Source organism: Festucalex cinctus, chromosome 18 (genome assembly GCF_051991245.1).
Source record: "Festucalex cinctus isolate MCC-2025b chromosome 18, RoL_Fcin_1.0, whole genome shotgun sequence".
In the NCBI taxonomy this organism is placed as follows: Eukaryota; Metazoa; Chordata; class Actinopteri; order Syngnathiformes; family Syngnathidae; genus Festucalex; species Festucalex cinctus.
In genome coordinates this window covers 10458230-10470895 of record NC_135428.1, presented here as the reverse complement: position 1 = coordinate 10470895, position 12666 = coordinate 10458230, and the positions used below count along the sequence as shown (strand labels likewise).

The following is a 12666-nucleotide window of genomic DNA, read 5'->3' as shown; positions in this document are numbered from 1 at the left end:
CAAAATGCGCATGCTCAGCGTTTGGGAAGCCCGCTTGGGAAACACGAGTAGCTTTCCAAGTGTTCAACAAAATTTTCTATGCTGGCCAAGATCCGGCAGGGGGCGCTGTGGTGCAGAGACAGAAAATCCGGCACTCTGACACACCGCCAAGAGTGGCTGCAGCATCAGCACCATCAGCTCCTCCTCCTCCTTCTGTCCGCAGCATCTCTCTCCCTCTCGCGTCGCACCATTTCATCCAGAAAGGGAGAGAGTGCAAGGCACACGCGTGTTTCTGGTGGCTGTGCATGGAACGGTAAGCCGTGAATGTTTTTTTTTTTCAGTTAATTAGCAGTCGTAGACTCTTTGCGTTGATTATTTTCTTTGTCAAATCAGTATCCTGTGGCTTGCATTTACACATATGGATTTGTACTTATTTCTATTACTCATAAGAGGTGCGTTGTTTGCGTTTGTATGACGAGACCGTAAAGTCAGACGGCAAAGATCGCGCTGCCGTGATAGATGCGGCAGGTCAAGTCGCTAACGATCACGCGTAGATCATCAGAGCTTGAGGTCGAACTCCTGCGATGATCCACTGCGCACGGATCACACGCTAAACGCAATCATTGTGGACATATAAACAAATGTGAATTTAACACACTGTGATGCTGACTAAACTCATTCAAGATGAAATATTTTTCCAGTCAGATGCTGGGGCATGAATAATTCAGCTCTCTTTTGGGAACACCTTTCTATTTTGGGCCACAACTGTTATTCGTCTCTGAAGTCATTCATGGGGCTTTCCTGTAAACAACCCAAAAGCGGCTTTTAGTTTAGTTTTTGTAGTCATTTGTGTGTTTTAGGCTGATACTGCGGGTGCTGTGGGCATGTGGAGAGGAAGGGGAGGGGCTGGGTCAACTAAAGGTAAGCACGTTGAGGGCATGTCGTCCACAGCTGCCCCCCCCTTGTCATGATTGAGTGTTGTCTGACGGTCAGGTTGTCCTTGAACTGCACGCGTGCACAAAAGGACACTCGTGCTTGTTCGCACTGCACAACCATCTCATCCAAATCAGTCAAAAAAAATTAAAAAAAATGTTGGTTTTCAATGTCACAGCATTTGTTTAATCAGTGATTTGACACTGCATCAAAGTCTGGTCGCCCGTGGCCTCGGCTCGCCTTGCGCTGCCGGCGATGCTGATGCATGTGTGATTGATTCATTATGTCTGACCTCTGCAATGTCTGAACAACGATCAATTCAGCAGATCTCTGCCAGTGAAGCCACCAGGGGCTCGTGGGAGTGTGCGCCTTTTGAGTTGTGTGGCTCACAAGCTTGCACGCATGTTGGCCTATACGATGCACGTGCGCGCACGTCTATGCAGGTGAGACGTGTTGTCAGGGCGTATGAGTGTAGCACACTGGTTTGACCTTCAAGGTCATTTTAATAGGACAGAAGAGGGGGAAGAGGAGGAGGAGGCGCAAGTGAGAAAATAGAGACTAACAATGAGGTGAAGAGGAAAGAGTATGAGGAGACATTGAAAAGGAAAAAAACCTCTTGTGAAGCCTTTTTTGGTATGTTGTAAGTCAAATAAAGTTGTAATATAAAAAAAAAGGTGGGTTTAAAAAGGTGTGAATTAAAACACATTTTTTTCAAGCCGCTGGTTTATTAGTTTCATTTTTTTATTTATTTATTTATTTATTTATTATTTATTTGTTCATTTATTTAATTTTTTTGTATGTTCTAACCCACGTTAAATAAATTGGAAAAAAGATAATTGAAATTATTATTTAGATTTATTTCATGCAATTTTAAGGAAAATAATAATAATAAAAAAATAAACAATGATAATAATAACAAAAATAATAATAATCATCATCATCATCATAAAGCCTAAAGATGCTGCCCCTGCGACCCGATCTCTGATAAGCGTTAGAAGATGGATGGATGGATGGATGGATGGATGGATAACAATAATAATAATAATAATAATATTAATATTAAGAAGAAGAGAAAGAAAGAAAGAAAGAAAGAAAGAAAGAAAGAAAGAATTGTAATAAAGTTGTAAAATTATGAGAAAAGTTTCTAAAAAGTCATATTAGTGTATGTCAGAATTCACACACTAACCAATACAGTAATCAAGACCAAGTCCAGAGAATCAGTATTAAAATTATATTATTAATTGCTGTTAAATTAAAAAAAAAAAATGAATACAATATAAAGGCAAATTATGGTAATAGTATTGTGAAATTTCAACTTATTTTTATTACATTACTGCTTTATTCTCATCAAATTATGACAACTTATTTCATGCAATATGTTGACTTATTCTTTTTAATGTGGACAGCACTTAATATTTTCATTTTTGCTGGTTCGATTGTATTTGTCGTTTTAGTGGCAGCACTTTTGTCTCTTTGCTTGGACACAAAACATGCAAATATATTCAATGCTGCAGTGGCTATTATGTTGCGGATTCAAATGTGTGACGGCATTATTTGGAAATGTGTGTGAAACAACAAAGAGGGCTGCAATTACTTTCCTAATCTCTTTTTTTTTTTACACTGTGAAAAGACGCAGTGAGTGTGTGCGTGTGCGTCTGAGGTAGAGACACACACAAGCATGCATACACTACAAACTGCCTTTGTCTGGAAGGTGGCTTGCTTGAGCTCCTCCCCACAGGCACAAAAGCAGCCGAATTTCATATACATAAACGTTCATTTGTACAAGTCAGCACAAATCCTGCTGTCTATTCTAACACAAATCATTTTATCTTGTGCACTAATATAAAAATCAAAAGCCACAAAAAAAAAAAAAAAAAAAAAAAGAGTCCAGCCCACCGGGTATCTGCCGTGTATGCCCGATGGCCAATCCAGCTCAAGTGACCAGTGCACCTTTCAAACTCTTTGCTTCTTTCTATTGTAGCACCTTCCCCACTCCAAATGTTTTCCTTCGACAGCCAGTTCAAACCATTACCATATTTTTCCCCTCTACCACCATTTCCCCAAAACGTCCATCTCTCTCTATGGTTTGCCTTCACCTCTCACTGATCCTTTGCCAGCTCTCCCTCCCCCACGCTGCTGGTGCTTCATCGCCACTTGCTTATTGCATTTACACACTACAAGGCGAGAGAGAAAACTCTACCACCACACACTCTTTTCTTTCCCTCCGCAGCACCTGTCGTTGAGGGTTTTGTATTCTCTAAGAATAACAGACGTGACTCAGGCTGGCGTCTACACGCCTTCTTTATCCACGCCGTCTGCACATTTCTGTCTGTTTGTGTACGTTTGTGTGGGCAAAGGCTAACTTCCTCGCAGTCCCACGCGTTTGCGGAATCTCCGGCTGAATCGAGCTCCGCATTTGAACTCTGTTTTTCTTTGTCTCCTCGTGCAGCCGTGTGAGAGTTAATGGTTTTCCTCCCGGATGGTGCTCATAACAATGCCGAGCCAGCGTGCAGGAACAGACAACTTCTCCTCATGACACCCCCGTCGGGTTTGAGCTTCGTCGATATTGCGGTCTGCTGGGCATAAAGCAGAATAATTGCTACACTCGGAAAAAGGACGCGTTCGTTAGAAGGGTTTTAGCGTGCACGCTGTCAAATGTTCTTTGTCTCCTCGCTCGCTGGTCGCCAACGGAGTGCGTAGGCGGCGTCTCGACAAACTGCGCACGTTTAACTGTCCTTCATCACTTTACCTTTCTCGAGGTGTTGATTGTGTTAATGAGTGGGCTATTTTTAGACGTGTAAATGGCAAGGAGTCAAAGCTATTGTGCGAGAGCGGCTCGCATGCTGGTGAACGAGCAGTGGCGATTTTTCATCTCACTTGAGCAAATAAATCCTATTAGTGGGCTATAAGTATTTGCACACGCATTCTTAGCAGGTAGCCCGCCTGTGCGCAACGTGGAAATAAATCAGCTTTTATTGCAGATGATCCGATTTCCACTTTCTCCTCATTCATCATCAAGGTATGAACACCCACTCTGACCCCAAATCCTGTTAGAGCCCGCCTTGTGATGACGAATGAATTCCCATGGGGTGCAAAAAAGCATCAGAATGTACGTGTGAGGGAAATGAGAGAGGGAGATGGTGGATTATTGAGGTTTCTTTATGGTTGAAAATAGGATTGATGATGTCAGCCTCCCTCATTGACTCTATTATCATGCTAAAAGATTGACGTGACGAGGGATTTTATTTTAGAAATGGAGGCGCATTTAGATGTATAGAATGACACGTCTCATATCTAATCCAAAATCAGTTATAGACTATGTGAGGTCAAGGGTTAGACTACTAAAATGTCGACTTCTGAAAACTGGAGTAAATAGCCTTTCACTTGTATTGTGCTTTTTCTACCTTTAAGGAATACAAAGTGCTCTAACAATGTCTTGTTATTCATTTACGTATAACAAAAAAAAAGGCTGCAATGGGAGCAGCTGAGCCGCAAATCGAAATCAGCAGTGTAAATTCAACACCTACAGAGTTAAATTTGATACTTCAAAAGTGCCTATATTTTAAATATAGTTAAAACAACATTTTTGAAAGTGTTAAATGCAGAGGTAATCCAACACTAAGTGGTCAACTAAAATAACACCAACTCTGGACACCATATCACTCTGAAAGTGTTAAAATTACATTTCAGGAGTTAAAGGCCCGGTCTGCCGTTTTCACTCAGGAAAAGGCACTTTTTAAATACAGTGTTTACGCCCCTCCAGCGAATCGCAGAGCGGGACGATGGCGTGTCGCAAACGGGGCTGGACGACTTGAGAGCTCGCACGGATTTTTTTTTTCCACTCACTCGTTCACATATGTAAGCTTCTGCGAGTGAGTGAAGAAAAAATAATCCGTGCGTGCTGTCCAGTTGCCGCGGGAGTGACGTCACGCAGCCGACAAATTCGCCCGGCCCCGTTTCTGACACGCCACCGTCCCGCTCTGCGATTGGCTGGAGGGGTATAAACACCGTCTTTCCACAGAAACGTCCCGCTGTTTACAAAACAAACACAAAATGGCAAAATACACGCTGGGGGGGTGCGGATTTAGGACGAAATCACCACCAGAAATTAAGAGAAGCCCATAGCTGTAAATTGAGAAGTAAATTGTTTGTTTAAATCCTGTATTTAAAAAGTGCCTTTTCCTGAGTGAAATCAGCCGACCGGGCCTTTAAGATCAACTCCCAAAAATCTTACCCTTGAATTTAAACATTCCAATTTTTGCTCTGTGATCGATTGGGAGACGACTACACTCTACTATCAGAGTCAAGTAGGAAACTTGGGTTTACTTGACTGAGTTAGGTTGATCTTAGTTTGCTTATAATCAAATCTGTTGCCGGTTTTTGAATGTTTGACTATTTTGCAGGGTTACAACGTTTATTTCCGTGGTGCTGATTGACTACATTTGTTCAGATTCCAAAACTATTTTTGAAACTGTGACCATCATAGAAGCTTCATTAAATGCTACAACAGTGTTTTAAGTGACACTATTTATAAAAATAGGTAAAACGCTGTAATATTACTGTGCTAAAACATATTGCTTGTTCAAAAACGTGACGAATGAGCGTAATCAAAGTCACGTCAGAGATGCGCTTCAGGTGTTAAAAGAAGTTCAATCAATAACACACGATCTTCCTATTTCACGCCACCAAAAGCCATCGGTACCCTTTAGTGGTTCCATTGTGATTTTTTAATCTCTCTGCTGTTTAGCAGAACCGAAAGTGAAGACTGGAGGAGAATGGCTGCATGATTAAGCCCAGCTTATTCCTCAATGGATGCCCTCACTAAGCTTTATCCTACTGGTGGATTCCAAGCACATGAAAGAAAGTATAAGGAGGGAATTTCTGCATTTGATGACAAGACAAGCATGTTTTGACGCGTAGAATTCTATTTGAGTCCATTTCTCACAGAAGGAAACACATTTCATACTTCAGAGTCATGGGAAAGCCTCTAAAAATATGCATGGATGATAAAAGCATCAATCGCGGTGAATTACAAGCGCGCAAATGCAACGTAGTGTATGTGCAGTAGCAGAGGAGAGGATGTTGATGTCAAGGGATAACTGCTACACTGCATTTTTATGTAAGCGCAGCGCTAAATCTAATTATGTCATGTGCGACCACTCCACAGCCATAAATTATGGTTATGCACATGTCAACGCTCCTTCCATTTGCGTCGCCTCTTTTGCTTCCTCCTCACTCTGCTGGAATTCACACGTTGAGAGTGTGGATGAAACAGAGGAGATGCGACAGGAGTGTGAGCCGAAGTGTGCGGAGCCGGGTTCCCCCCCGGGGACCGTGCGGTGTAGAACCTGTCCGCTCTCCGGAGGGGGGAGGAGAGCAATAAAGCAAAGTGCCGAAGACAAATGGCTTCTGTAATATCCACATGTGATACTGGACACACAACAAAAGCGCTGAGATAAGGCATGTCCGCGCGTATGTGAGCACATGGCATTAGTGGTTGGCGGCTTTGTTGGAAACAATGGTCATTTATACATGAAACAGAATATTCATTGATAATCTGTACCTTCAAATTTACTTTGTACCGTTTACCAATCCGTACAGTCAATTTAGCAATCTGTACATTCCATTTAATAACGGTGGCATGGCTCAGGTGCTAGAGTTGCCGTCTCCCAAACAAAGGTTGTGGGTTCGATCCACAGCCATGATGACCATATTGAAGTGTCCTTGAGCAAGATATTGAACCCTAATTTGCTCCCAGTGGCCCTGGCATTGCAGTCCATTTACTACCATTTAGTAATCTGTACACTCACTTTATGTGTACCCTCAATTTACTCATTACTAATCTTCACCCTCAGTTTAATAATCAGCATCTTAAATTTAGTAATCTTGTACACTCAATTTAGTCATCTATTTTGTACCCTCAATTTACTAATCTGCACTCTCAATTGATCTTTACCCTAAATGTAATAATCTGCACGATCAATTTAGTAATCTGTGCCCACAATTTAGTCATCTGTAACCTCTATTTAGTAATATGTACGCTCGGTTCAGTGATATGTACCCTGAATTTAGTAACATGGACCCTCAAGTTTACTAATATGTACGATCAATTTACTAACATGTTTTATCAATTAGCTAATCTGAACCCTTCATTTAATAATATGGACTCTCAGATTAGTAATCTCCACCCAAAACTGAGTAATCTGTACTCTCGGTTTAGTCATCTGTACCCAGTGTTTGGTTTGTGCTGTGAAATTTTACTACAGAAATGTCAGGAAAAGCTTAATAGAACATCCGAACTTTGTTTAACTTGGTCTTATTTTTAGATATATATATATATATAGATATATCTCAAAAATGTAGACTTTTTATATCTACTGTAGCTCCTCCTCATTATACAAAATTTGCCTCTCTGTCGAGGTCATCATTTCCATATTCTTTCTTAGAACAATTGGTCTACTACTTTCCTATTTATACTGAGCTTTGGCCACATTTTGTGGCATTTTAGGAGTATCGGAAAGATCATAAAAACACGACTGGGTGAGGTTTTCAGCTGGTTATAGTTACAGGGGGAAAAAGGCAAGTAGATGAATTTGTAAATACAATTACATTTATAAGAATAACAGTGCTACCTTCCAATGTGACAAATAAAAAAAAATTCACACCCATGTCCCGGCATTATAGCTTTCCCGCTTACACCCATGCAAACCTTAGTGTTGCCATGATGTAAACACAAACATAACACGATGTACTATTTCTTATCGTTAATTAAATTCACCGCTAACGTTCGGAATGATGGCTATAAAAAGAACTTGGCTCTGATAGCACAACGTAATACGAAAGCGTGTTGTCCTGTCAATGAGAGCTATTATGAGCTCATTAGCAGACTATAAGGGAAGTTGCCTTCATTAATTCCTTCACTCTGCTCTTGTGATTTGTGATCACCAACAAACATGTCCTCTATAGCTCTTCCTATAGATGAAATATTAACATCCATGACTGTACCTGTTGTTAACAATGCAGGCTTTCACTCATTTATTCTTGGACCCGCCAGATGCGTTTGTGCAGCGTCGCGAGTCACGAAACATGCACGACAGGATGTATCGTATGCCGGTTGAAAAGCACCCCGCTAACCTTCAGAAGTGACCGTCCCTTTCTGCCGCTGACCTTTCTCACTCACCAAAGACCATACGTGGATTCTGTCGTTCTCATTGCCATGACAACAGAAGCAGGACTGCTCTTTTTTTTTTTTTGCTTTGGTTTTGCATCTTACATTTCTCCCGGCGGAGTCCAGATGTCACGCGAAGCAAAGAAAATCTTTCTTACAAACGCTCCTACCTTGTTCACCTCATGCTTGTGGCCAGGAATACTCAGTTGGTCTTATTTTATTATTCCACTCAAACATCAAGCATAATGGAGGGAAATGAAAAAGACAATCATTATTCGTACAGTATTTCACCTCCCGTCTTCAGTGCCTATACGTGTAATGGCCAGCATTTGTAATACTTTTGTCCTAAAGTCATGCACTGTAGCCTACGTGCAAATTTAGCGTTATTTCCACAGGGCATACTGTAGAGAAGCGTATCCACGTTGTCTAAATCAGATTTGTTACCTCAACAAGGGAATTCAATGATACAGGTTTCTACATTTTATCTATTTATTTCTACGAGTGATTTTCACCAGATTGATGCGGTCTTTAGGATCACCATCCAAAGAGTGCTGCCATCAGTACGGCTGCCAACGCTGCATCAATGCTAGGATGGATCTGTCAGGATATCATCCGAGTAAATTTTATACTCTCTCTTACGTATCCCACTGCTCCCCTGGCTTTTCAAATGATTTCTTTTCTGCGTGTGCTCCTATAATTAGCTAATCATTTGTTTGTGTGCACCAATTGAGGGTAAATATTAGCAGCGAGGTTGAGTGGAGCAGAGAGCATGCTGATAAGCTTTACAATTTGTTTGTGCGCTAGTCTACCGACAGGATTTTCGTTTCGCAGCAGTTGGTGCTCCAAATACAACACAAGCTTGGAATAATGTCAGAAAAAAGCGGTAGATCTTGTGGTAGAAAAAACAAAAAACAAACAAACACCGCCATGTTTCCACCAAGCAGCACTGTTCTACATTCAGTACACCACATCACTGTATGGAACCGTATTCAGTAAACCGCCAATAACCAAGAGAAATAAAACATGGTATGAACTATGAACAGAAAATGTTGTGTTCTGATCACCAATCAAGCAACTGCATTGACATTATAAGCTAAATCTTGAGGGTTTTTTTTCTACCTTTACTCTCTATCTTAGCTTGATACATGTGACCAATGGTTTTGTCATTCTCTCAGCATCAAGAGACGCCACATGCTAATGAGTACTAATGCTCCTGCTGTACTTATTATTAAACCGCAGGAGCTCAGTTTGCAAACTTGGATTCTAATCAAGTATTCATTACAACAAATAAGCATTGAAGGGACACCATCCAATATCAAAAACAACTGCTTGGTTTAAACTTTTTTACATAGCACACCGTCACATAAGAACAACATGCTTAACATCATCTCTTTGTATTTTTGTTGCAAAGCAAGTGGAGAGCTGGCTGTTGTTTTGTTGAACACAAGAGACTCGTGGTCGATTCAGCCATATGGTGTGCTTGAGGAGAGTGTTAACCCCCTGTAGAGATCAGGCCAACAATATGGATTTATCAGCACTGAGCCGGTGCTTTGCTCCTGTTCCTCAACACTAGCATGTTTTTGCTTGCTCACAGAATGCAAAAAAACCTGAAGAAACCACTGCTACATTACACAATGTAGAAAAACACGTTGTCCCAGGCCTTTTTAATTTCAGCGTCGCTGAAAGGAAAGGGCTCATTACAAATCATTTTATACTCTTCTTCTTCCTCTTCTCATCTCTGAGTGATCCCCGGAGTAATTCCAGGCTAACAAGCAAACAGTGCACAGCCAGAACCAACCCGAGCCTCCCTCCTAACTCATCTCATTCATTCATGCCGCTCAGTGGCCATATTTCATCACAAAGTTACCTGAATTAAACTAATGAGTGATTTTTTTTTGCACTGAATATCATTAGTTCCACTTTTCCATCTTGAATAGAGGCTAATTTCGTATCACACTTTTCCATATACATTTCAACTCGCTTCAAAAATTCACGCCTTCTTGGTTCAAGTGTTCTTTTTATTCGTTAACTGTCAACTACAATTAATGCTTTGTAATTTTCAATGTTCTTCATAAGTTTTCAGTTTAGCATTCAGCTATTAGCATTCCCACGCAATTTCTCCAGAAATTGCACTTAGCATAGTTAATAACACTCTTGCCAGTGATTTTGCCAGCAGTTTTAGGAGATGATGCAGCCAACTGGGCCGGAATTATATAATATTAGAAATTGCTTTTGAAAACATTCTACAAAAGAATGGAGCTTATTGTCTTATAGTCCTCTGTTTTGTTTTGTTTTTCTTCGTCTAGATTGAAGAGTCCTCAATGCAGAGTCACCACAGACTGCTTTGCTTACTCAAAGGGAATGCACGATGAGTGGTGAGCTGATGTAAAAAGAATTCATGAAATTCTATTTTTGGAGGACCGCATCACAGCATCACAAAGAACCTGAACAAAATAGAGCGGGAAAAACAGACTTCTAAGTCAATCAATGGCCTCAGGCTCTCGAATTTCCTTCGGGATTAATAAGGTATCTGCCTGGTATCGTTGAGCGCTCGACAGAAGTAGTCCAAAATGAGCATCCCAACTAGTTTCAAGGGACATGGGGTTGTTGAAAGACCAGAAAAGATCACAAACAAAGCTCCAATCCGATTCCCCCACTCTGGCGATGACAATGCCAATCAATTAACTTCATCAAGTAATCAAGGAAGATTTTTAGAAGACACAGGCTGCAATACGACCTCGCTCCCACCTCTGGTATCACAAAGAGAATCCCACGACAAGATGATCATCTGGGGCCCTGAGCAGCAATGTTCAGAGCCTGGGCTGAGAGAGATCGAACTTGTGGAGTGTCCGGACATACATACGTTTTTGAGAAACCCAAATGAAGAAGATGACGATGACGAAGATGGGGGAAGCACAGGAGAAGGTAAAGATGAGGGTCCGATGTCAATATCCTCCAGTTCAACTGCCAGCTCTGCTTCAACGGGGGTGAGGAGGAACGACAACGACAGCAACAAAGTGGAGAACAGAACTCAGAGGGACAAAAATGAGTGGAGAAAGAATACTCGTCATAGTACAGAGCAAGACACTTGTGTGATAGGCTTAACTGAAGAAGAGAACACCAACACAGGTCGAAGAGGGCTCAAGCAGTCCAAGTCGGAAACAAATGTGTTTGTCTCCAATCTATCCACAATGAATCTCAGCGGAAGTCTGTCTAGTACCCTGGATTCTACGCGAGACACGTTTATCTGTCTGCCCAGCTCTAAGACTAACATTTGCTATGCCAACAACACTACCTCAGCCCAAGCTCTAAGAAGGGCCGCTCAAGAAGATAAACCTCCACCGTTGTGTCATCAGGAGAAACGTGATCAATGCCACAGTCAGGATGAAAGACACGAGGAAAGAGTCCAGTACAGGAACGGATCCTCCTCTGATGGCGGTTTGGGCCAAAGAAGAAGGACTGGATTTGAGGAAAGAGTTCTACCACCGAGGCAGCTTGTCAGACCGATGTGTCAGTCAGAAATGGCTAGAGCTCAAAACTTAGCAGAGCTTAGCAGTCAGGGTGCTGAAGTGTCACCAAGTCACACTCACAACGGGTCAAACAAAAAGCTTACAAAATCATCTTTACGTGAACCATCAGATTTTTCCCACCTGTACAACACATATGGAGTCTTCCAATCCAAGCAGCCCAACCAGGCAGCCAAAAAAGAAGTTGCGTTAGTGGACAAGCAGCCAGGTTCAATTACAAAATCTACTTCAAACACCTCCAAATCTTCCACCATGGAGAAGCGACCCCAGACTCAGTTCACCTACAGACGCAATTGCTCCAGTCCCAAAAGGACATTCACGCCTCCCCACTCCCCTCTCAGGACTCCCCAGGGCTCACCTAGCAGGCAAGCATCAATGTACCTCATCTCGAAGGACACACGTAGAGGAATTCAACACGCCCCATCGGGAGGCAGCCCTGACGCAAAGACATCAGCTCAGGGCTACGACAGCGCTTGCATGAGAGCGCCGGTTAAAACCAACACAAACGCGACTGGAATCCCCAAAGCGCCTCTAAACAACCAGCAGAGCACCCCCAACTCAAGCCATAACTCGAGCCCCAAAGACAGCTCTCCTTCACCGAAACTTAAACCGAAAGGGGTCCGTCCAAAAATCATCACTTACATCCGCAAAAATCCTCAGTTCAAGCCTCAGGCTGCTGACGGACCGTATCAGGTATCTTCTTTACCAGCAAGGTTGTCCACGTACACGCATGGTGCAGGTGCGACACCTAGTTCCTTCAAAGATACCCCCAAAGTCCCCTTCAAGACTGACAAAGAAACCAGAGGGGCACCAGTGTTCAGTGCCTCCAACTTGCTTTATGACAAGTACCACAAAGAAATGCAAACAAACATCTTCCCACCAGGATTGTTGAGTAGGAGCATCCGGGGTCCGGGACATACAAACACAGTTCCGCCAACACATACCCACAGCTATGCAGCGCCCCCAAAGCTTGCCAGCAAAACAGAAGACTTCTATGGAGCACACTCTGAGGTAGGTGTTCTGTATGAAGACATTACCGATTTTTACTGAGGGGAGGAA

At 42.2% G+C, this 12666-nt stretch overlaps 1 protein-coding gene and 1 long non-coding RNA gene across 3 annotated transcripts in view; one reads left to right on the top strand and one right to left on the bottom strand.

Annotated features, from left to right (window-relative positions):
- Positions 1-191: 191 nt before the first annotated feature.
- mtus2a (microtubule associated tumor suppressor candidate 2a) overlaps positions 192-12666 on the top strand; it is a 36804-nt gene continuing 24329 nt past the window's right edge. For both annotated transcript variants that reach the window (XM_077505441.1, XM_077505440.1), the window contains exons 1-2: positions 192-292; positions 10387-12618. In XM_077505441.1, the coding sequence (XP_077361567.1) occupies positions 10651-12618 (1968 nt within the window). In that variant the 5' untranslated portion in view covers positions 192-292; positions 10387-10650. The remainder of the gene's footprint in view (positions 293-10386; positions 12619-12666) is intronic.
- The window catches only part of LOC144006549 (uncharacterized), a 34118-nt gene continuing 24604 nt past the window's right edge, over positions 3153-12666 (bottom strand). The window contains exon 4 of the long non-coding RNA XR_013279874.1: positions 3153-3485. This is a non-coding gene — a long non-coding RNA (uncharacterized LOC144006549). The remainder of the gene's footprint in view (positions 3486-12666) is intronic.